This window comes from Podarcis filfolensis (genome assembly GCF_964270895.1).
Source record: "Podarcis filfolensis genome assembly, chromosome: 11".
Classification (NCBI taxonomy): Eukaryota; Metazoa; Chordata; class Lepidosauria; order Squamata; family Lacertidae; genus Podarcis; species Podarcis filfolensis.
In genome coordinates this window covers 27,394,279-27,420,619 of record NC_139613.1, presented here as the reverse complement: position 1 = coordinate 27,420,619, position 26,341 = coordinate 27,394,279, and the positions used below count along the sequence as shown (strand labels likewise).

At 41.9% G+C, this 26,341-nt stretch overlaps 1 protein-coding gene across 1 annotated transcript in view; it reads right to left on the bottom strand.

The window, feature by feature from the left end:
* The window catches only part of ARSB (arylsulfatase B), a 66,983-nt gene that overhangs the window by 33,774 nt on the left and 6,868 nt on the right, over positions 1-26,341 (bottom strand). The window contains exons 2-5 of the mRNA XM_083576196.1: positions 24,970-25,156; positions 21,323-21,513; positions 19,211-19,418; positions 258-501 (exon numbers count right to left, since the gene is read on the bottom strand). Coding sequence (XP_083432322.1) covers positions 258-501; positions 19,211-19,418; positions 21,323-21,513; positions 24,970-25,156 — 830 coding nt within the window. The remainder of the gene's footprint in view (positions 1-257; positions 502-19,210; positions 19,419-21,322; positions 21,514-24,969; positions 25,157-26,341) is intronic.

Here is a 26,341-nt window from a genome sequence, read left to right as displayed (position 1 = left end):
TCATGAGTTACATGGATTTTTGAACAAGCCGTCATACAAAATGTTTGCTGCTTGAGTCTGCTAGCTTGATTAAGTTTAGTTGCCCCACTTCTGCTAGTTAATAAATCCATTAAAAGAAAATCCGATCACATTTTTGAGGACATTTAGTTTAAAAAAAACAAAAACATGGCAAACAAGGATTTTGCCCCCCGAAACATCTTGGTTGCCCATAATGCACCATGGAGAGGGGTATAATGTCCTACTAAAACAGAGGTTACCTGATTGTTCTCCAGACATCAAAACCATCTAGACGCTTCGTGCCATTCGTAGACCCTCCAGCAAGCTTCACCAGGGTTGGCAGCCAATCAGAAATGTGGATAAGGTCATGACTTTCCACTCCCTTCCGTTTCAGTAAAGGACTTGCAACAAATCCCACTCCTCTCACTCCGCCTTCCCACAGTGTCCATTTTCTTCCTCTCAATGGCCAGTTGTTTCCACCTGCCAATGTTTGGCCCCCATTATCTGAAACATATTAAGCGGTAAGTATGAAGAAACCCTGTTGTTAGTTTTTAAAAAAGTTTTATACACCTTCAGTGGAGTTTTTAAAGAGGAGGTTGGATGGCAGTGTTTATTCGACCTCCTGACAGATGGGTCACTGCTGTTTACTGGGAGGAAGAAAGACCACGGTAATGTGGACCAGGTCAGCACTGTGCAAACACACTTGCAGAACCAATATGGTGCTCCAGGTGTGTGTTTGCGCAGTGTCAACCTCATTGCTGCACTGCCCCCCCCTTCTCCCAGTAAACACCGGTGACCCTGCTGCTGGGAGGTCAGGCAAGCACCATTGCCCCTGTAATAAAAAAATTAAGGTCTTATATATATAATAAATGTTCATAAATGTACCAACCAAGTACAAACATAGATATGTGGAACACATGTCTGGACCAGCACAGGAAGACCATGCTGAAACCATTTTGACTCCCAAGTTGACCAAATGTTTCTCTGCAAGGAGGGAGGAGGTGAGAAAACCTTCCTTGTTACAGGAATTGGGTAATCACCATTTCAAAGGAATGGGCAGACTACCAGGAAAGGCAATTAGATAAGGTATTATTTAGATAACCTGGCAGACAGGAAAAACAACAACATTCAAATTTCTGTTGTAGACCACCTTTCTGAGATGTAGATATGATGTTTGTGGGGGGTGGTCTTGGGTTACATCCCTTCTGTGATGTATGTATGATGTATGGAGGGGTGGTCTTGAGCTCCAGGGCAGGGAATTTAAAATGTCTATATAAGGGCAGGCACACCTTTGTTCTGGGCCTTCCTGCATGTGAGGGGAGCACCCTATTGCAACAGTTCAATAAAGAACAGGCTTACGAGCTGCTTTGCTTCTCAATATTCTCTGGTTGGCCTCTGTTATTTTCTCCTACCAATAGGGAACCCACATAAGGACTCTACAGTATACGGGCTCTTGGATACCCCATAAGGGAAAAGGGACAGATTTTGTTTACAACACCCCATGCCATCATCTGCTACAGGGTTGTTGTTTTTTATTAGACAACATTTCATAGCTAACAAATCTGACTAACATTTATAAGCAGGGTGTAGAGGACTGTATCTTAATAAGGAGTGCCCATAATTTTTAATAGCAAAGAACAAGAACTGGCAGTTCAGGTTAAAGTGTCAGGTAAAAGGTACTGGGAGAAATTCCTGACTGACTTTGGAGACCCACTGCCAATCAGAGTAGACAATATTGGGTTAGATGGACCAATGACCTGCCCCAGCATATGCATTACAACTATCCCCATCATCATTATACTTATTTATTTATTACACTTATATACCTCCTTTGCCTCCAGAGTCCCAACTCTCCATTAATCTTCACAACAACCTTGTGAGGTAGGTCAGGCTAAGAAACAGTGACTGGCCCAGGGGCACCCAGTGAGTTTCATGGTTGAGTGGGGATTCAAACTCTGGTCTCCCAGGTCATAGTCTAACGCTCTCACTGTTACATCACACTGGTTCTTATCTTATGCATAATTTGAATGATTTCACTCTGAAATATGTATTTATTAAAAGAAAATTTTCACTTCCAAGATCCCAGCACTCCCATTTTTAAAAGATAACCCATTAAGGGATCATATTCACTTGTGAGATACCTCCCACTGGGATAGACTTCTACCTGCTTCGGGCTCTGCACTGCTCTGCTTTCAAGTTTTATAAACATCAGTAAATACAGTTTCTCTTTGTTACTGGAGAAAAATCATACAGTAATGAAGTGTTCTGTTGCAATTTAATGCTCATTAAACAGAGAGAGTAAAGACCAATATTATTTTGTTCTGAAGTGGGTGGGTTGTGAGTAGGGCTGCAATGTTTGATCAACTGATTGATTAGCCAATTCTAAAACCTTTTAATTGACTGAAAAGGTGTTCCTAATTAACTGGGCAGCAGACATAGATATACATTTTTAAAACCTATTATTTATGTGACTACTTATGAATGTGCAGACTTCAAGCATCATTTAAAACAAGCATTCTCATGCTCTCTAACACAAGAGAAATGCTTCTATGGTAACACCCAGTGTGGCTTATAAACACACCTTGTCTAGACAAAAAGGTTGGATCCAGAGCTGCCTTTCTGCAAATCATCAACAGCCTAAGGTCTTGAGCCCAGCAACCTTCAGGATCCTATGCACCATCATTATGTCACAAAGGAGAAAGAAATCCTCTAAGAACACCCTCTTTACTTTACTGCCTTGTATATGAAATCCAGAAAATAAACACAGAAAGAGGCCTTTGAGATTCTTCTACCATTTTCAGGATTTGTTCTACAAGAGGAGGTACTCTCTGAACCAAAAATATAGAAATGGAAGACCTAGTCCTAGATCTCCATCACCTTGCCAAGTTTGGCAAGTAATGAATGTGTAGCTCGTTCTGTGGGTAGAACAGATTTTTGATAATACTGTTTTGGAGGTTCACTTCTTCAACATGTAATCTTGCAACCTAAAGTTGGCTTCCAGGACCTGACAACTATATTGATCAGTGCTTCGGCTACAGATTTGTACTATAACCATGCAACAATACAACATGGCTTATTTCTGACCAGTTTTCTAGACATCCTTAGCAATATGTGAGTCCACCAGACATCCTGGATTGTCCTGAAACTTTAAACTCATGAAGAGATTAGAGTCCAGGGCCAAAGGATTAACAATATCAAAGTCATTTCAGGCAAAATTATCGATAATGTTTCAGTCCTATCAGCTATATTGTAATGCGAGGGTAAGAAACCATTTTCAGGACAACAGCCTCAAGAATATTCTTGTTTTCTCATCACTTGATGATTTTGAGCTGAGTAAGCAAGCCACCTCCATTGAAAAGGATTGTGCCTGATATCGAGTGTTATGAAAAATCTGGTGGTGGTGATTTGATGACTGACACACATGTATGAGCCATTACGTGACATGTCCAGCCACCGAGTTAAAAACAAGTATGGGTAAACCAATCAGCAGTACTTTGATAGACTAGTCTACAAAAGTAAGTATCTTGCAGGTTCTGATCCAGTGTCTGCAACATTTGCAGTGGATGTCCATGGAGGCTGAAGCTTCTCATTCACCTCTATGAAAATGAAATACATTGGGTTGTATCCAGACTGAGTTAGCCGCACCTGGATCCCATTTAAATCAATGTGTGTGTGTGTGGGGGGGGAACACGCCTCCATTTTAATTTATTTCAGTCAGAATGAATTGCAACTAACATGGCTGTGGCTTAGTGGCAGAGCAAGGTGATCTGCATGCAGAAAGGTCTGAGGTCTATTTCATGACATCTCCAGAAAAGGAAAAACTCCTGTGTGAAACCTTAGCGAGCTGTTGCCAGTCAGCACAGCCAGTACAGAGGTAGATGAACCAATGATCTGACTTGGTACAGTGCAGATTCCTAGGCTATTGGAAATGCCAAAGAGCACATGAAACATTTCCCTCTACAGTGGTGCCCCGCAAGACGAATGCCTCGCAAAACGAAAAACGCGCAAGACGAAAGGGTTTTTCAGTTTTTGCGTCGCTTCGCAAGACGATTTTCCCTATGGGCTTGCTTCGCAAGACGAAACGTCTTGCGAGTTCTTGCGAGTTTGTTTCCTTTTTCTTAAAGCCGCTAAGCCGTTAATAGCCGCTAAGCCGCTAATAGCCGTGCTTCGCAAGACGAAAAAACCGCAAGACGAAGAGACTCGCGGAACGGATTAATTTCGTCTTGCGAGGCACCACTGTACTAGGGGGGTGGGGAGGTCTGTGTGCCCAAGAATGTTGAACATGGCCCCAAAGTTGATTGTGCTTAATGGCATCTTAGGGCTTGAAGGAAGTGCAAGTGTATCTCAAGCGGTAAGTACATTAACAGGACAGATAAACACGAACAATTTCATTATGCTTTGTAAACCAGATTGACATAATTCCATTTGATGTGGCTCCTTAGATCTATGGGAGATTAACCAATTTGTGCTTCAGGCACGCGTGCCAGTCCCAAACATTTTCACCTCACACACGCATATAAAGGGGGGGGGGACTCCTATATGCCAAGTGTGTCCTACACATGTGTTTACAGTGGTACCTCGGGTTAAGTACTTAATTCGTTCCAGAGGTCCGTTCTTAACCTGAAACTGTTCTTAACCTGAAGCACCACTTTAGCTAATGGGGCCTCCTGCTGCTGCTGCACCACCGCCACATGATTTCTGTTCTCATCCTGAAGCAAAGTTCTTAACCTGAAGCACTATTTCTGGGTTAGCGAAGTGTGTAACCTGAAACGTATGTAACCCGAGGCAGCACTGTACTAAATGCATAATTGCAATTAAAGACAGGGTGGACACTTCTGCAATGGAGCTCCATTCTTCGGAGCTGCAATCAACAGCTAGATTGGAAATCCAAGTCAGCTGATTTTCCTGATGATTAGAAGAAAAATACCAGGCATGTAGAAGGCTGCATGATGGAATTACCTCCAAAGTCTGGATAACTAAAATAATACAGTGATCAACTTTATCCCACTCCAGTTCCCTTTTCTTATTTCTTTTGTTTCCTCCAAATCTAGGGAAATAGTCCATATGGCAAACTTTTGAGCACATAATTAAATTATCTGCACTGCTTGTAGGAAGCTTCTTCCATACTTCTCTCCAATCTTCACCTAAGAGCAACAGATTTCTTTTCATTTCCTCTACAACAAGGCACTGTTCATGTAAAATTTTGGCTGAAAAAATCATTATTCATGAACTTTGGACAGATGTTTCTCATGTCCCTAGAACTGCTTCAGAATTGCTTTATTAGTACAAGCTTTTTGAAAATCAGGACCTTGATTCAATTTTAGCCTTGCTAAAGATCTTATATGAATCAATAAAGCAGAAAAGCAGCCCCATTTCTGCTCAGTTCCATCTGAAGACTTGCCAGATATCCTGGTACAGTGTGAGCCCATGAAGCTACAGACAAGACAATGATAACTAGTATAAACTGGCTTATCAGCATGAACATCTTCTAAGAACTGCAAGGCAGCAAAATAATGAATGCTTGACCTGGAATAAACCAACATTACTAAATCAGCAAGAATTTGAAGAGCTCATGAAACAATCTTTGTGCTCTCTTCCTATGATCCAGTGCCATGTGCGTACATGGATATCACAACAAGCTAAGAATATTCAGAGGTACATATTTAAAACTGGGGGTCTTAAAAACCACAAACTAGAATTGTAAAATTGGTTTTTAAACTGGGTTGCAGACTGTTTCTCTCTCTTAAACACACCCACACCCACACACCCCATATATGAAGTCAAAAGGAAGCTCTTTTCCAAAATAATTGCTGGTGGTCAAGATGCCATTAGCTGGGTAATCACCTTGATATTTTACACTAGATTCAAGATGACAGGCCATAATAAAATGCCAATGAGAGCAGGTAAGAAAGCTTAAAGGTGTCTTAAGAGAAGGTGAAGCATGCCTGCTCACATTAGGAAAAGGAGCCATGCTTAGCGAGGTCACTGCTGTGTGTACTGACATAATCCTCATGAATTCCTCATTGTGTGCCCCTGAAGTAATTTGATCCTATTCCCTGTTATTTGAAATACAAATAGCTTACAATTCTAAGCTTCTCTTCACCATGGTGGATGAACAAAAAACAAAAGCAAGTGTTAATTAACCTATAAAGTAAATCCAAATACCGCAGTCAAGAAAAGCTTAATCTGGGTAGCTGCATCATGTAAATGAAGCAAGATTTCTTAACCACTAATGAAATGTATTCTGTCCGTCTCTATTCTAGATGTAAGGATAGCCTTTGCTGGATCTTTGCAAGAGCCATTTTAGCCCAGCATTAGCTTTTCCATAAGTAGTCAAAGATATAGATCAGCAAAGGTGTACACATCTCATGACTGTGACCACTGTTTTTTGTTTTGTTTTTTTTTGACACTGGAATCTGGTAACACTGGAAATGTACCGCCATTGAGCACAGCTGTTCCACTAAACTCACAACCATTGGAAGATCCTTCAAAGATTTGCCTAGCACAGGGATGGGGAAATCTGTAACCTTTCATTTGTTGTTGGGACTATGGGTCCCATCAGCCCAGCCAGCAAGGCCAATGGGCAGAGATGATGGGAGTTGTAGTCCAGTAACACCTGAAGAATCACAGGTGATCTAGCCCTTTTATATGAAGCCACAAACTGAATCATTTTGTGTGCGGACAGACTTTTGATTCAGCGGATGCCTTTGCTAACAGAAGAAGGGAGTAAGATCTCTGTGTCCCCTGGAAATCTGCTCCAGAGAGTTAATGGCCCCTTTCATGGGTGGTGGCACAGAGATCTGAAGGAGGAATCTCCTCACCTCCTCTACTGTTAGTGGAGCCCTCCACTCGATCAAAGATTCCTCAGCTAACAGGATTCCTTCCCTTTGTAGAACAGAACAGGTGGATACTTCAACCCCATCTAACCAAGCAACCATCACCCTGTTTTGAAGAAGTGAAACTCGAAAGTTAACTGTGCATTCATGTAGGGCAGGGGTCAGCAAACTGTTTCACCAGGGGGCCGGTCCACTGTCCCTCAGACCTTGTGGGGGGCCGGACTATATTTTTTTGTGGGGGGGAATGAACGAATTCCTATGCCCCACAAATAACCCAGAGATGCATTTTAAATAAAAGCACACATTCCACTCATGTAAAAACACGCTGATTCCCGGACCGTCTGCAAGCCAGATTTAGAAGGCGATTGGGCCGGATCCGGCCCCCAGGCCTTAGTTTGCCTACCCATGATGTAGGGCTTGGTTTGGACTGTAGAAGTCCCTCTCAGTACAAATAATTATTAGTAATTGACCTTCAAATCCTCCCAACTTTACACTACTGTGTTGACTATAATGTCAATTAAACTTAGTGGAGTGCATGAACGTACTTATGGCCTCCCCCCCTTATCTCAAAGTTCCTGTTTTAATATGGAACCAAACCAAGAAGCCTTCTCATTTTAATAAACACAGCAACAGAAGTAATAAAAAATTGATTTCTTCTACTTCGAGCTATTCCAAGAAAAAGAGATGCTGACACATGATTTCTGTCACCTGAGAGTAATTCAGTATGGACTATGTGCACACAATGTTCAGAGGAAAATAAAATATGGTGAATAATAACTGTGCTAACTCCAGAGAGCTGACTTTTTCAATTATAATAGCAGCTAAGGTAAGGTTACTCTGCTCTGGAAAATAGCAAGTAAAAAGCCATTTCTGAGCACAAAGACTCCTCCTCAAAATATTCCTTAATGTGCTCCTGAGATAAAAATGAACAGTCTGCAGGATTAACAAAAGGATGCATGTATCTCAGCCCTAAACACATAGCCTAGGAGGAACCAGTTACAAATAGGTAGCCGTGTTGGTCTGCCATAGTCAAAACAAAAAAAAAAATTTCTTCCAGTAGCACCTTAAAGACCAACTAAGTTAGTTCTTGGTATGAGCTTTTGTGTGCATGCACACTTGGTATCTGAAGAAGTGTGCATGCACACGAAAGCTCATACCAAGAACTAACTTAGTTGGTCTTTAAGGTGCTACTGGAAGAATTTTTTTTTTTTGTTTTGACTAGGAGGAACCAGCGAGTAAAATAAAGAATGAGGTTTGTAGCAACTCCAAATACCACCACATCCACTATATACATTTCTATATAACTGTAAAACTAAGCTCCCACACACGTGCAAAATATATTTTCAAAATGCAACCTTGTTTTCCTTCTGTCACATTCTTGCACAAGGTCTTGAACAAAGCAAATGGCTGTCCCACATAGTTAAGCTTGTTTTTGTTTTAATGTAGAATATCTGCAGATGCCAACCATTTTCTTGGAAGGAAGATCCACCGGTTTCACTGGAACTTGCTTCAATGCAAGTTTATTTAGGAATGTAGCCAAAAACCTGTGTCTACTGAATGGAATACTGAATTCCGAGGGTCAAAACCTGCTAAAATGTGGCTGGAACATTTATGTGTTCTTATTCAGAGAAGGAAGTTTATTCTGAATGCCTGGTTTGGGCATCCCCTTATGCCTTTTGAAGCAGTGTGTTCTTTTGGAACAGGATCTACTCATCTGGGGGTTTTTTTGGATTTTTTTTTTTAAAGTTAAGGACCTAATTGAGATGTATATTTGTAATGCCTTCAAAAGGGCCATGGAGGAAATGAGGCCATTACTGCTGCACTTTCCCAGATGTTGTGTAAGAACTTCAGAAAGCCGAATCTCACAATCTTAACACACTCCAAGCTGCGTGGAGAACACTTTTGCAGTCAGAAATGCAAAACCTACTGAAGTAGAGGCGTAAGGGTGATTGTTATCAAGACTGATGCATATGAGGGAGGCTGCTTTTAAACATCATTATAGACAACAGAAGGTTTTCCCCTATTTTCTTTTCCAGGGAAAACAAACAAAAAACAAACACAAGATCTTGAGGAAATGAGCAGGGATTCCTATTAAGGTTGCCAGCTATATGAGAATGCTGCCTTGAAAATAAATAAAGTGCCGCATTTAGTCTGCACTTACTTCCAAGAATACGCTCTCTGGCACAGCAGCACTGTGAGGGAGAGAGGAAATGATCTATGCATATTAACGCTTTGTGTTGTGCCTTTCTTGTTTGGGGACTGCTGCATTTGGTCAGCCAGATTACCTTGCTCTCCTCTCTTTCCTCCTCAGTTTATTTGAGGTGGACGGCTGTGGCTGCACTTTGTCGCTTATCTTGCACAAAATAAACAGAACAATCTGGAGCTAATTTAAGCGGTTTACCATATCAGGATATGGCTGGGAAAGGCTTTAAGGCAGGGAGTGGGGAGGGAGGGCTCAAGGCGAACAATAGCTCTGTGAAGCTGAACAGCAGTGAGCACAGGAAGGCTCTGCAGACAGCCTGGCAGACAGCTGTCAGCCATTCCAATAACAATCCCTGCAGCCAATGAAAACTGGCCAGCATCTAAAGCCCCCCAAACCAACCCAGGAACACCAACAATAAAAACAAAGGATTAAACATTTCAGCATATAGGGGCATGAGTGACATGGCTGTAGCTCAGTGTCAGGGAATTGCTCGGCTGCTAGTGTGGTGCTGTTTTTCTCCTGCAACGATTCTCAAATAAAGAGCAGCTGTAATTACAGTACCATATCTTGCAAAGCACAGGCCAAAACCCAAGGAAGTGGCTTTATTTAGTGTGAACTATAACTCCAGTCAGCCGATCAGACCTATTTACATCTGCTTTCCAAATCAGTTCCCTTCTCTGATGCCAGGAGTGGCATGTATGTATGTATGTACGTATGTATGTATGTATTTAAAAACCCATCTCTAAACAACAGGATAACACAAAATGAGAAATCCACGTGGTCCACGTGGTCCAATTTTCTACAGCAGACCACGACGGGAAAACAACAGATCAATGTTGTTGGTCCAAAATTTATTATTCTCTTGTATGACTCCAAGTATAATATTGGGCAGCATATTCTACTTTATTATTCCAAATAGCTATGAAATGGCTCAATTTCTCCATAAAACAATTATTCACCCACCTGCCTCCTTTTACTCTGATGGCATTGGTCACACACACACACACACACACACACACACACACAATCTCTTAAGTCTTCTAACAGCCAGTCTGTGATGGGGGGATGGGTTTGTTTTTTCTATTTCTAGTTTATGGCCATTCGTGCTGCTATTAACAAATGGATAATCATTTCCATCTCTTCACAAAGAACTACATAACTCACAAAAACAGAATAATGCAGCCAATGGACCTAGTGGTAAAACATAACCCATCATATCATTGGTTTTATAAAGGATTTAATTCTAAAAATTTATAATCTTGGAACTTGTCCAACAAATATGATCTACATACATTCCTAGAACACTGTAGTTTCAACAGTAATCTCCTGTATAAATTTTGCTTAGCCTAAGTGGGTTTGGAAAACCTTGTTAATTGTCACCAGGACAGTATCCATGCTGTTTCTCCATTATTTGGCCAAAGCCTGCTCTATAACATTTACTTTCCTTTATGACAATAGATAAGAGTGGTAGTAGCTGTTGTTGTTGTGATGGATTTGTTCCAGCCTAGTACAGTGGTACCTCAGGTTAAGTACTTAATTCATTCGGGAGGTCCATTCTTAACCTGAAACTGTTCTTAACCCAAGGTACCACTTTAGCTAATGGGGCCTCCTGCTGCTGCCGCACCGCCAGAGCATGATTTCTGTTCACATCCTGAAGCAAAGTTCTTAACCCGAGGTACTATTTCTGGGTTAGCGGAGTCTGTAACCTGAAGCGTATGTAACCTGAAGCGTATGTAACCTGAAGCGTATGTAACCCAAGGTACCACTGTATATAGGTCCCCCCCCATGTAGTGGGGCATTGAAGTGAGCTCCTTCTTACAAACCTTCAGCAAGCAGGAAGTCCTCTAACAGGACGTCCATCACAAAAAAAGAAGGGATGGTGCAACATACAGATACAGCCTACTTTTACAGGCTTCTCTGTAAAAAGATCTCAGCTCACACTGGGGGTTCCATGCATGATGAGATTATTTGGTTTTAGCTAGTAATGGTCCATTATCTATGAAATTTCTAATAATCAAGATATTTTTGATACTACTTCTAAAGTATTCCATATATCAACTAAATTAAGAACATAATAGTTGGTAGAGCATAGATCAGCCAGTAGAGCATGAGACTCTTAATCTCAGAGTCGTGGTTTGAGCCCCACGTTGGGAAAAAGATTCCTGCCTTGCAGATGGTTGAACCAGATACCCCTCATGGTCCCTTCCAAAGCCACAATTCTATGATTCTATAAGAGCAGTGCTGCTGTGTCAGGCCAGTGACCCATCTAGTCCAGTATCCAGTTCTCACACAAGCCCATGGAAAACCTACAAGCACAACCTGAACACAACAGCACTCTCAAATTCTGATTTATAAACGCTTATCTTCAACATTTGTGATGCTTCTTGCATGTTGGTGAGAAATTGCTGTTGTTAACGTTAGTGAGAAATGTTGAAGTGCTTCCTCACTGCAACACATTGCCTCAACTCAAGCTATTGCATGACAAGGGACATGCTTTGAGAGGTGACACAATAAGGCCTATCCTTCCCACTGACCTTGGCTGGATCCAAATGCCACTTGGCTTTCTCCTACCCTATCCCAGAAGTGCTTTCTTTTGTGCTGTTCCACTTGGTCCTTATGCAACCTTAATGCAACAGGTGGAAATCGCTGGTCCCTGGATATGCTTCATTTCTTATTTCCTCCTTTTATCATGTAACTTATATGGCAATCTATTATATAAATGTAGCAAATCAGTGAATGAATGAATGAATGAATCTCCCTAACTATTCAGGTACTTGCAATCATTTTACTACTTTTGCATCCCACTCCCCCGATCATACCAAAATCTCATGGGTGTCTAACCTGGCTGGTCCACCACAGAACTCTACTAGTGTGCTGTTTATATTGAAGCAAAGCAGAAGGCATGGGAGTTAACATTCGTTCCTTGTTTTGCCAATTCATTAGAGTCTTTCAGAATGTGCTAACAGTTTTTAGCTATTTTTAGGATGGGCAGGACTTGCTGGGGTGGGTGGGGGCTTTGAGAAGATGGCAAAAGCAGAGTTGAAAGGAAATCTCAGCTGAAAACTAACCTTGGGACATGTAAAGTCCATTCCACCAGGATATTCCTGTAGTACTGGACAATACCTTGCACAGCAGGGAACCAGACTGGACTGGATTAGTATTGTTCAACCCTCAAGTAGATTGTGTCTCCATAAACTTAAAAGGATTTTAAATCATCTTTGTAGCCTGCCAAATTTTTGCAAGTTCTGGAAGATGTGTAGGGCAGATGGTTAAGCACAAGGCAGAGAGAAGCATATCCTCAGAATAAAGCTGTGTATTGTGGATGTGTGAAAGCCATCTTTTCATTTTCACATACATATATATATATAGAAGGCTGATTGCCGAAGAATTCATGCTTTTGAATTATGGTGCTGGAGGAGACTCTTGAGAGTCCCATGGACTGCAAGAAGATCAAACCTATCCATTCTTAAGGAAATCAGCCCTGAGTGCTCACTGGAAGGACAGATCCTGAAGCTGAGGCTCCAATACTTTGGCCACCTCGTGAGAAGAGAAGACTCTCTGGAAAAGACCCTGATGTTGGGAAAGATGGAGGGCACAAGGAGAAGGGGGCAACAGAGGACGAGATGGTTGGACAGTGTTCTCGAAGCTACCAGCATGAGTTTGACCAAACTGCGGGAGGCAGTGGAAGACAGGAGTGCCTGGCGTGCTCTGGTCCATGGGGTCACAAAGAGTCAGTCACGACTAAACAACAACAACATACATATACATATACATATACATGCACGTTGGAACATTTATCTGCAAAAGCATATATGTAATCCTAACAAAATGCATCTAAATAACTACCGTGGCATCACATGCCCACAGCTGGGCTCATTTCACATCATTATATTCATTCAAAAGCACAGATTTCTTTCTCTGACTCATGTGGCTTTTTGTTGCATGGGTATTATAGCAATCTTCTCAACGGACATGTTCAGGACACATAATCACAGATATGAATATAGGAGTTTTTGAAGAAGAACACTCCAAGGCTTTTGATGGACTTTGATAGAATTGCCAGCAAGCCAAAGATACACACTACAAAGATCTACACTACCTAGAAGCTGTGGCTAGTTACTATCCCACCCTCCAAAAGCATTCATATACCTACCAGTTGTTCCTATTGGCTGTTAAGGAGCATATTTGCCCTCTGTGTTAGCACCACACTGCAGTGTCCAGCTTGTTACATCCCATGCCTCTGCTTCTACATGCAAGTACATGCAGCAAACTAGACATCCGTGGCACCTTTTCACATGCCAATTCATCTAGGTGTGAAGCAAGCCCTAAATGTTAGCCTGGTTTATAAAGATAAAATTGCATTGTCTTCATTAAAGAATAAGAAATAAAGAGCAGGCCGTGTGTGTGCATATCAACTTTTTGCTTGTTTATCACAAGTACGGTAGTTTGTGACATTGTTTGTGACATTGTGCACAGACGCAGGTACCAGTGCAGCTTGGCTTAAGCCATGGGACCTGATTAATCAAACAAGAGCACACAATCAGCTTTTGAGCAGCGGTGACAGATCGGCTTGTACTATGTCAAGAAAAAGACAGGCTATTAATTAACTAGAAAATCATTTGTCGGTTTTAAGATCTCAGCAGGCTTGTCGCAAGTCCTAACATTTCACTGTCTCATTCTGCACCATTTACGGAACATGTGAAATTATGCAGAACACCAAAAGGTGAAGCTGTTTCCATAGAGGAGAAAAACAAAATAGGTTCTCAGGGAATTATAAAAACATTTAGAAACTAAGGCATCCTTGTAGAAGGATATGCCAAATGTAGTATTTATTAATACAACTGACATATTACAGAGGTGGTGGCCAGAATTCTATAGTTAATAAAGAACGTGACAGACATATTTACTAAACATATATCTAAAACACATTTACTTGGAAGAGTCCAAGTTTCCATTTCAGTGTAAGTTACTTCGGAACAAACCTGTTTAGGGGCCTAACTACACATTACACAGACATGCATGTAACGAAACCTCAAATACCCTTATACCCTTTCTACAGAGGGATCAAAACTGATTTTGAGGAAGGGGGTGATTAGGAGCAGAGAAGCAGTGTGCGGGGGGTGGGGAGGGGTGTTTTTCCTATCTGTTGTTTCCCTGGTCTAAAGAACCTCATTCCTAAATGAACAAATAGGGGATCATATCTGCACACAGTGAGGCCCTAATAATCTATTTGATGAAGTTTAAGACTACAGGAACTCCTAACCTCCAGTACGGTGGAGATACCTATCAAGCCAAAATGGATCTAGATGGCTTTCTGACTGTTCCGGGTAAGTCCCTATTGCCTCAAAGTCCTGGTTGATCTCTGGATTAGAGAAACAACTTGGACAGATGACACAATTGTTCCTGAGAGCATCCTCTTTCTGTGGATGAAGGCACATTTTGGTTTTCCAGGGAGCTCAGGGAAATGAAGCAACAGTTCTGGCGCCTAGAGTGAAGGTGGAGCGGACGCACTCGAAATTGGCATAGGCAGAGCTCCTATTAAGCCCTGCAGATCAGATTGAGGGGGTGCCAGGTTCCATGGGTGGGAGAAGGGGGTGAAATCTCATTGTACAAGCAGACCTCGCTTCATATATCCAACAACTTAGCCCACCCACAATTTTGTTCCAAATAATGTTGGGCAGCAACTGAGCAGAATCAGACAACATTTCTTTCTTTCTTTTAAGTAGAGAAGAAGAGCCTTGATGGATCAGACCGAGGGCCAATATCATACTGAATATGAATTTGCATCCTCAGGAGCCCGGTGCATACATAACAGTAAACCAGAATTAAACCAAGTATGGCTTACCAGAAATGAGCAAGCATGCTGGTGTAAACTGCTCAAATCACACACACCCTATACCTTTTGCCATGTCAGGGAAAAAACAAAACCAGACTGCCGGCTTAGCATTCCATGCGAACCATGGTTTGTTTTTGGTTTGCCCTTGTGGTTGTCTGGAGAGAAACAAGACACAAGGACTAGTTTGCATGTGCAGTGGTACATCTAGTTGCGGACGGGATCCATTCCAGAGCTCCGGTCGGATCCCGAGGTTTCCGCAACCGGAGGGACCACTTCTGCGCATGTGCATGGGGCGGTAGACCGCTTCTGCGCATGCATGTGCAGTGAAACCCGGAAAAATACTTCCAGGTTTGCCATGTTCACATCCTGAAGGATATGCAACCAGAGGTGTGCGTATCCAGAGGTACCACTGTAATACTAAGTCAGCACTCTCATGTGTTTCCTCCCAGTGCAACAAAGGGAAAAGGAAGAGGGCAGAGACAGTATGAGTCACATGTACTAGTGTGCTTGCTCATTCCTGGTAATCCATACTTTGTTTAACTCTGGCTTACTGTTATGTGCAAACATGGCCAAGAAGTAATATGTCAATATATAAATATCAACTAACCAGCAGAAAGAGGCACACTGCATCTGGAATCCCTCTGTGAAAAAAAGGAACCATCTGACGAGTCTGAACTATCTATATTAGGAACAATAAAAGGGAGACTAAATATGTCCAGAATTATAGAGGGTGGTGCTGATATGGAATGTCTGAAACATTTAGTTATTAAAAAGGCATGAGGCTGAGGACTGGATTGAAGCAGGGGCAAGCCTAGAAACAGCTCTTCTGTACACTTCAGCTTGGATGAAGCATTTAGAACCGGCTGCCAAAGATAGCAATAAAAGCATGTCATTTTTTCCCATTATTAAGTTTTTTAATTGTGTGGGTGAATCCTTCCAGTGCTTATGAAAGGGAAGGATTAATAGTATTTACTACAGCTATGCAACCTCTATGAAAGCTCCAATTCATAGCTCAACCAAGCAAGTTGATTTCTGACCTCTGGCATTCCCATTGAACTGGACTCTTGAACTTATGCACCGAACAATTTAAGACACTGTGTGTGTGTGCACGTGCGTGTGTGCGCACACACAGATGTGTGTGTATGCTGTCTATAATCACTTGCAGAATGGGCCTCTCTATACTCCCACTGATGCCAGACATTTAACGAATACATCAAAGACCTACACTGTGCACAAGCAGCTCAAGGTATGTATCTGCGAAGAACGCTGTCCTCAGTTTGAACTCCAAAACTCCTCCCCAGTCACACATATTAAGAATCAATTCATCATTTCAAATCTTAATCTGGTTGCATAGGATCTGTAGAACACTGCAGTTCTCTCTAGGGGCAAACAATATGGATCTTTGTAGGGTCCCAGGCATACGTCAACCAATTGCTAGCTGGTAATGAATGAAATGGAAACTCAGCCTCATTCTGCAAAACAGTGATGCCCCCCCCACTCCACTATATTTACACACAGTAACATTTCAGTGTCTTTACACCAAAGCAGCAAAAGGCTTGGCTTGTACCTGTTGTCCTCTGAAATATGCACATTTAATTACTTAAGTTCTTATATGTTGTTTTAAAACAATGCCTCCATAATTTTATTATACCTTTTGTTATACTGGTATCATTCAGCTGAAATTGAACCAATTCAGGATTAGACTTCTACATATTTCACCATATTATTTATTTAGATTAACAGCCCACCCAAACCTGAGTGGAGTTTTTTTTTAAGAGGAGTAAAAAACAAAGAGGACTCAGAGCAAAATAAAAAGAAGTTCCTTTTCCAACTTATCTCTGAACTCCTAAGGCCATCTCAAAGAGTAGGCTATGTTTCAGAAAGATGCCCAGATATTAGTTTTCATACTGGAGCAACATGGAGAAGTACCGTATTTTTTGCTCTATAAGACTCATGTTTTCCCTCCTAAAAAGTAAGGGGAAATGTGTGTGCATCTTATGGAGTGAATGCAGGCTGCGCAGCTAACCCAGAAGCCAGAACAGCAAGAGGGATTGCTGCTTTCACTGCGCAGCGATCACTCTTGCTGTTCTGGCTTCTGCAATTCAGAATATTTTTTTTCTTGTTTTCCTCCTCCAAAAACTACGTGCGTCTTGTGGTCTGGTGCGTCTTATAGAGCGAAAAATACGGTAGGTTCTATGGCTGTATCAGGTCCCAATTCATATCTTTCCTCAACCATAAGGTGACTGTAAGATACCCACAATTTCTCAGCCACAGTCGCACAATCCCCTACAATATGGAGATAATCACGCTAGCCTTCCACAAATGGATAGTGTGAGGATTATTGGGACAAGGTATGTGTAGCTCTTTGTAAGCAACTTAAAATGTACTATACAAGTGTTACGCCAGGTGTGGGTGAGGGGCAAAAGGAAATGCAATTCTATGCATGTCTGTTACACTTTTATCCAACCCCAAGCAGCTCATGGGTTCCCCCAATTATGTCCTCACAACAACCCTGTGAGGTAAAAGCTGGCCTGAGACATAGCGACTGCCTCAAGGTCATACAGTGAGCTTCACAGTTGAGAGGGGATTTGAACTTGGGTTCGGCAGTCCTAGCCTGACGCTAGTCTAATCGTTATACAGTGGTACCTCGGGTTAAGTACTTAATTCGTTCCGGAGGTCCGTTCTTAACCTGAAACTGTTCTTAACCTGAAGCACCACTTTAGCTAATGGGGCCTCCCGCTGCCGCTGCGCCGCTGGAGCACAATTTCTGTTCTCATCCTGAAGCAAAGTTCTTAACCTGAGGTAATATTTCTGGGTTTGCAGAGTCTGTAACCTGAAGCGTATGTAACCCGAGGTACCACTGTACTGCATCAGCTCATGTTGTCCACAGGACCAAATTACTCTCTGGCATTTCCACCTACAGAAGAAGGCCCAACACAAACACTCTCCAGGATGCCAAATAGGAACAGGATGTTGATTAGTTTGTAGCAGCCGTTGGAGGAGGGGGACGTACACAGATTGTTTTGTTTTCTGCCCTTGGGAGGAACACTGTGACAAAGGCTGAAAACTCCTAGTGTTAGTGGTAAAAAGGGCTACACTTTGAACCAACAATGCACCGTGGAAATAAATTAGTATGTGGGCTCTATCAAACATCATTGTCACAAGAGAAGCCCTACTTCACATGTTATGGCGCCCTCTTGTGACAATGATAAAGTACATCACCCTTCCCCATCATTTTATTTTTTTGCCTGGAACAGGTAAGTCTGTTGAATTTCTGCCTATCAAGCAACCGTTAAGCCTCTGTTAGGTGGAAGCCCCACTTATTGCTTCTCACACTTTCCGGTATTTAGCACTAAAACAGAAGCATGTTTACTATAATATTTGACCACATGGGTACAGTGGATGCTTGGGTTGCGAACAGGATCTGTGCGGGATGCACATTCGCAACCTGCAGCGTCCGCAACCCACAGTGGCATGTCTGCGCACGTGTGGGTTGCAATTCAGCACATCTGCGCATGCGCAAAGCGCAATTTAGCCTTCTGCGCATGTGCGATTGCCATAACCTGGATGTAACCTGTTCCGGTACTTCCGGGTTTCAGCGGTCTGCAACCCAAAAAAACGCAACCTGAAGTGTCTTTAACCCGAGGTATGACTGTACACATTAAGAAGCCGCAACAAACAGCAGGCTAAGGGCCATAGCTCAGTGGCACAGACAGCATCTGCTTGGAATGCAGATGGCCCCAGGCTCAAACTGCGGCATCTGTGTGAGCCTCACACAAGGAGCCAGCTCCCCACTTCAGAACTCCTCCCTCCCCACTCCAGCACACGGAAACTGCCACTGCAATTTTGGCTACAAGTAGGATTAATTGCAGTAGTATTTATCAATGTAAATGCTGCAAATTGCCCTATCATATCAAGACTGCAACAAAGCAAAGCAACTTGGGTCTTTTTTCCCAGGTGTCGTACAAAGTAAAGAAGAAGCACATGTGTTCTTTGGTTGCAGAGTCTCACCGACGCAGCCTTAGCTCTGAACTGCTTTTCTTCTCAAGGGGTCACCAACGTGGTGCCCACAAATCTTTCCTAGCCCCCTCCAACTGCCCCTGCTGACAGAAGCATTCTGTTGTAGCCAACAGAATGGGAAGCTGTGTCTTAGGATTGCAGGGACGGTTTATTAAGAGTTTTACGATTTTTTTTGGGGGGGGGTTACATTCCTTACACAGATACCAAGTAAGCCTTCGGCGTTCTTTCCCAACCTCCATTTTCCCTGCTAGATAATCAGCTTAATAGCCAACAGAAAATTGCCAATAATATGTGCGTATATCTAATTGTTAATCTTACCTGTAGAAAATATTAGAACCGTGTTGTTCCAAAGGCCGTACTTCTTCAGGGCTGCAGTGACATTTCCCACAGCTTCATCCATAATAGACACCATTCCTGCATATTTGCGTCTCTTTTTGTCTTTGATAAAAGAATATGGCTCTATGTATTTCTCAGGTACTTGAAGAGGCTCGTGGACTGATTGCAGAGCGAGGTAGAGAAAGAGAGGCTGTCGCAAAAAAGGCACAACACCAAAAAAAGAGACCGCATCATTAAATGCCATAATCAGCATACTGGCTGATAAGCTTCCAGCTGCAACTACTGGCTTCCTTCCTGCCTTCTGTCTTCAGTTCTCAAGGATAAAAGAATATTTAATTGAAGACATCCCCATTTTTATGATGTTGCCAGACTCCACTGGCCCCAGCCAGAATGGCCAGCAGTCAAGGATGATGAGAGTTGCTGTCCAACAACATCTGGAGGGCCATAAGCTGATCTAACTCCAGGCAGACCTTCAAATTCAATTTTTGCTTTCATTAGGGAAGTCTAGAAATATTTAAGAGCAGGGCACACCAGTAATTGGGTCAGACATGCTACATTAGTGGTGCAGGACAGGGAGTACTCTTTGTATAATCTGAGACATCTTTTAAAGATGAAACTTTCTTTTCTCAGTTTTTCCTGGGCCACTAAGGCTGGACTTCTCCCTGTTTGTACCTTATGGTATTGTATCGCATCTTTGATTTGTTTTTGTGGTTTATATTGACGGTTTTTAATGTTTATTGCTTTGAGATGTTTAACATTAAGCAGTTTAGATGAGTATTTAATAATAATGTTAATATTTAACATTACAGTGGTACCTTGGTTCTCAAACTTAATCCGTTCCGGAAGTCCGTTCCAAAGCGTTCCAAAACCAAGGCACGCTTTCCCATAGAAAGTAATGCAAAACTATCTAAGTAGACCATTGATCCATAAAATGAAAGCAATCATCAATGTACTGTACTATAAAATAAATGAGACAGTATTGTAGATTATAAAAATAAAAATCATTATTTTTTCTTACCTGCACTGATGATAGTCATTGTTTGGATGGGAGGCTTTTATCCATTTCCGCAGTCACACAATCAATCAATCAATCAATCAATCAGTAGCTGAACTGGGTTCCACACAGTCACAAAAACAAATTAACCGAAAAAGCCACAAAAACAAAAAACACAAATAGCAAAAACAAAAGCGCCAAACTTAATCTATTCTGGAAGTCTGTTCGAAAACCAAGGTGCAGCTTCTGATTGGTGGTGCCCCGGAAACAACAGCCAACAGCCACATTGGACATTTGGCTTCCGAAAAACATTCAAAAACCGGAACACTTACTTCCAGGTTTTCGGCGTTTGAGAACCAAGTTGTTTGAGAACCAAGGTACCACTGTACTGATATTTAATAATAATATCTAATTGATCACCTGGTTTAACAATGTATTGATATTAATAATATCAATGCAATATTAATAATAACATACATGGTTTTCTACCAAGGACCTAAAGGCAGCATACATAAGGTTCTTCCAACTTTATCTCCACACCAACCTTAGGTAATGAGAGACCTAAGAGTGATGTGGCAGAGGCATACATGGAAATCCTTTGCAGGTGAAGTCGGTCACACTGAGTTAAAGGGGGTTGTTTACCAGACAACCATGTATACGATTGCAGCCACAGTGACGGCCACAGGGAGCCAGTGAATGAAGAAGGAACTGAACCAATGCAACCATCAAGCACAACACTATTCACTACATCACACTGGCAGCCACAGGTGCTGCAAGCAGATAGCACTGGTACAAGTTTTGCCGCCAAGATTTAAACAAACTAATATTACAGTATTTTGAAGCTGCTCTATCAAATTTATCATGCAAGGAGCAGAAAAACCAAAGAAAATGTTTGAGAAACTGAATTCAGTTTCTTTCTGATCTATTTTGTAGGACAGCCCTGTCAATGTCTTCCCCCTAATATGTTGTTAAATTCCCGATTATGAACTTACGACTATAATGGGACTAAGAACAGGTAGCTGCACCAAAGCGTCTGATCATAAATGCATCAAAATGTATTAATTCCAACTTTATATTTTAAGAAAGAGACAGAATTGTACCTTCTCAGTCTGGTGATTAGCTATAAGATCTACTGCTCTTTCTGTAAACACATTAGTAGAGTACATGTCTTTAAATCCATCTGCAACTTCTTCTCCCTCTCGAAAATCAAGAGCACATCGAGTTACGTTCTTCGCTTCGATGGGCACACAGCGCTCGTGAGAATAGTAATCTTCACTTCCAAGAAGGTAACCTAAAAGAGAGAAATATTAAGTCTCTCTTTTTATGTATTCATTAAATTTATGCACTCGTTACATTTCTCTTCCCACCCTTCCTCTCAAAGGAGCCCAAGGAAGCAAACATCAAAATGTTTAAACAATACAATTTAAAATAAAACACATTTAAAACATTAGCAAACAAAATAAAAAGCATTCTAAAGCTTTTAGAGTATCTAAACCATTTAAAAACCATCACATACCCTCAAAGCTGCAAATTTCATGGTTGCCATGGTCAGTATCCTTCAGCCTAGATAAGCAGGAATGTTTTTAAATTTATATTGAAAGCCAATAATGAGGGAGGGAGACATGCCTCGCAGGGGAGGGCATTCCACAAGCAGGAAACCACCACCAAGGAATCAACACAGAATCATTCCTGTGACAATTTCAGTAGGAGAGTCTTTAAAAGCAGAATGGCAGTAAGATCTGGAGCTCCCTTTGCAAGTCAGTAAAAAGGAGGAATTTACCTGGTCTGGTACACCTGGGGGAGGGGGCGGAATACCAGGACTAAATAGGATTGTTTTTATAAAACAAGTCAACAAATCATTTGGCAAACTCTCTCATCCCCACCATTAAAAAACTAAAAACAAAAACCGTTAACATCTGCTTCCATGCTTGCATGGTTAATAGGGGTCCAATGATGCTTTTAAACTGGCAAGTGCATGAGAGATTTTGAAACTGAAATGATGGAACGTCAAAGATGAAAAGCCACAGCAGCCAAGATAAAACAAAACGAAACAAAAACCCTATAATAATTCTTGCAGCTGAAGCTAGAATTACTAAGCTATTTCTATGTTGCAAAGAGTATTTTTCATGCAAGCTATTCAAACATTTCCAATCTCCTGCTGACACCAACTGGTGAGTGAGACAGTCTCTCCAGAATAAAGTATCCCCATTTCCAAACAGAACAGAAGGATTTCCAAATAAAATCCTTCTGCAGCTAGCTTGCCACAAATTAGTGCCGTTTAACAGACACAAATACACAAATCAGGGTTAACACCAATGGATAGTAAGTTAATAGGCAGCTCCTCTGGTTTGCAGTCGCACCGAGCAAATGAAAGTCCTATATTTCTTTATTATATTTAACAAAAAGTTTATGCCACTTGATTTTAAATAATTTAGAGATTTTATTACAAACAAAAACAGAATTATCAATAAAAGGCAGGCAAAAGCAGATATTAAACATCCAAAAGATAATTAAAATTAGCAGTGTACCAATGCCACGATATAGCATGGGTTACACCCTCAGTTACCTAAACATGGCCTTTGACGTTTCCAGTTTTTAATTTTTTTCTGTAATTGCACCTGACAACACTGAAACAACACTGTGTAAGGAGCTTGTGTTAACTGTGAAAAATGCACATTTCTATACAAAAGGGAAAATCCTACAATGCATTGTATTGTCTTTCAAAATTGTATTGGGGGGGGAACCCTTCAATTTGACCATTATGGCTATTGTACCCAAGTCAGTCTTTCCCAGTCTTTGCAAGGTTCAGATCCTACTATCTTAAATTCCCACATCCAGCTCTATAATTAATAAAATAATAACAACAATAACAATAACAACAACAACAATAATAATTTATACGCTGCCCATCTGGCTGTGTTTCCCCAGCCACTCTGGGTGGCTCACAACAGAATTTTAAAAACACAATAAAACATCAAACATTAAAAACAGATATCTTCTAAAAGCCAGATAGTTGTTTATTTCTTTGACAACTGATTATCAGTTTGCAATCAATGTGTGACATCCAGTGTTGCAGGAGACTTCTGCTTATGCAATGGGGCTTGCCCTTCTCCTCTTCCTCCTGCCCCCATGCTCCTTCAATAGATTTTTAGGGCATGCAGGAGGCTGAAGGTGGGGCAGGGAGGAATCTAGTCCACTAACTGAGTCTCTTCTGCTGGATTCTGTTGTAAAGGTATGGCCCTGGGAACCTGAGCCCAAGTCTTTTGCACCATGCCCCATATATCCTACCTCTTCCCCTTTTAAAGAACTTAATTTTGTGGTTTTTAACTTGCTTATTAAGCGATTTTCCCTGACAGTCAGCCTAAATCTATACATATAAATTAGCATCTGCAAATGTTATGCAAATCTGTGTCACGGTCCTGTGCCTTTAGGCTTTTAAGGATTTAGCAATGCCCTTGGTTGGACTGCACCCAAGATTTTCATTATAATTCATAACTCATATGCATGGCCATCCATAACAGTAAAAGGATGGAACAAACCAAGAACAAAGACACATGGTCCCTGAAGACAGCCAACAAGAGCCAAGTAAAAAGCAGGCAATTTCTGCTTCATTTTGGCGTTTTATGTACAAGCATGTGACAATATTGTTTCTGGGAGACAGAGACATTTCCTGTACTATAAATGTGTTCCATACACATTTTCTCTTATTTCTGAATGGAAGGCAGAAGAAAAATCAAATCTATTCAGTATTTCATACATTCCACACATTTACATTGTATGCTTTTGTTTTTCTTTTCACTCAATCCACCATACAAAACTCATCATTTCAACTCATCCCATCCAGCGCTTCACATCCAGAAAATTCCAGGCCACAGAGAGGTTATAAGTTGGACATAATTTAGTGATAGAACACAAGCTCTAATTCCCCAGCTTAGATTTTCTGAATACAGAGCCCTTCAGCTGTGATTCTTGTTCTGGTATCTGGTATCACAGATACAAATCTGTGACACAAGTCAATGCCTCCATGGTCACAAAAGGCCACTGCAACAACTTTTGAGAAATCATTATCTTAGGCAGTGGTTCTCAACCTGTGGGTCCCCAGATGTTGTTGGACTACAACTCCTATCATACCTGAGCTCTGGCCTTGCTAGCTAGGGGTGATGGGAGTTGTAGTTCAACAACATCTGGGGACCCACAGGTTGAGAAAGGCCGTCTTAGAGGCAGAATAAGGTGACATCCCTGATGCATCAGACTTCTGTACTCGGTAGAAATTAGCACCTTATGCCTTTGTCCTCCTCACGCTGTTACACCATCCCCCAAAGCCTCCATAGAAGCTTCCCCTAATCTGGTACCATCCAGGTGTTTTCAACTACAGCTCCCATCATCCTGGCCCAATCACTGGCCATGCTCCGAGATGAGCTAATTGGGATTTGGAGCCCAAAACAGCTGGAAGCCACTAGACTGGGAAACGCTGCTTTGATGGCCATGATGCCTAAGTTATACCTCTGATGCCTCTGAGTGACAGTAGCTGGGAATCACAAGTGGGGAGACTGCTCTTGTGCTCAGGTTCTGTTTTCACGCTTTCCACAGATATCTGGTTGGCCACTGTGAGAACAGGATGCTGGACTAGATCAGCCACTGGGATGAACCAGAAGGCTCATTTTATGTTCTTACTAAGCCAGAACAAATTATTGACTGCTGGAGCATCCAATGAAAACGAAGGAGGAATAAAGTAAACGTCACTTACCAAAGTAAGTATCAAATCCTCTGCGGGTTGGAAGGCATTCTTTTCTGTACATTCCTAAATGCCATTTCCCCACCATGTGGGTAACATATCCTGCCTCTTTAAGTAGCTCAGGCAGGAGTTTTTCATGCAGTGGGACACAGCTGGGCTGACACGGCCAAATTATTTCATGCTGTAAACCTGTATGGATCTAATGAAAACAAGTGTACCTTACACATCGGTTACAGCATAATTTTCTGATGCTCAGGCAGCGCTATCTGCACAGCAACACGTTCATATTTAGAGGAAAACAAATCTAACATACCCAGATCAATAATGAAACTTTAAATACATCACATCTTAGAAATACTGAAAAATAAGCAGCAACTGTGTGCAGGGTGGGAAATCACTTAAAAGTAATTGGTGTACATTTTCAGGACATCTAGGCTATGAATCCAAATGAAAGGAAGCAAAACACAGAACTGCCATTTCTATCACATAGGAGTTACCAGGTCTATCACCAGAAAGGTACCTGGTGCGGCTTGAAAACGGAGCTGTCACCCAACTGAAGGATACTCAACAGCGCCATTCTAATAAATGTTTTCTTAGACGCAAGCTCCACTGTGCTCAGCGGAGCTTACTCCCTGGTCAGTGTCCTCATGGAGGACTGCAATATCTCAAGAAATGCCTCTGTCCATATGAACGAACCCAGACCCTGCAATCACCATCTGAGACCCTTCTTCATGTGCCTCCTCCATGAGAGGTCCAGAGGGTGGCAACTCATGAATAGGACTTTCCTGTGGTGGCTCTCAGCTTGTAGAATGCTCTCCCCAGAGAGGCTCGCCTGGTGCCTTTATTACCTATCTTTAGGCACAGGATGCTGGACTAGATGGGCCTTTGGCCTGATTCAGAGGGCTCCTCCCCTGTGTAAGGGCTTCCGCTTGAACATTCGTGCTTCTCCCCACCCCTTCTCCACTGTGTGCTGACTGAAATTGGCCCTGAGGGGGTCTGGAGAACCTCCAGAACAGAACACGGGAGGAAATGGGGGTTCATTCTGTCTGGCAAGCTGATATGCTTGTGCAGGTGGAACATCAGTAATTGTGCAATGTTGACTTGCACCCAGTGACAGAGCACAAAAGGGTACAAATGTGTGCATAGACTGGGGCCCACAGTAAGTTACTCAACCCCTGGAAAACCTTTGCAGCCCAAAGGTTGGATCCAGAATTTGCCCACCCTCTGCAGGCCACTGTTGACAGGTGGGCAAGGCCATTCATATGTCAATCACCTGGCATCATATGACAACAGGAAATTCTAATTTCAAGCTGGTGGCAGGCACAGGTTTCTCTCTGTTCTTAGAGCTGTAATGCTTAGTGCTAAGATGGGAGACAATATATTC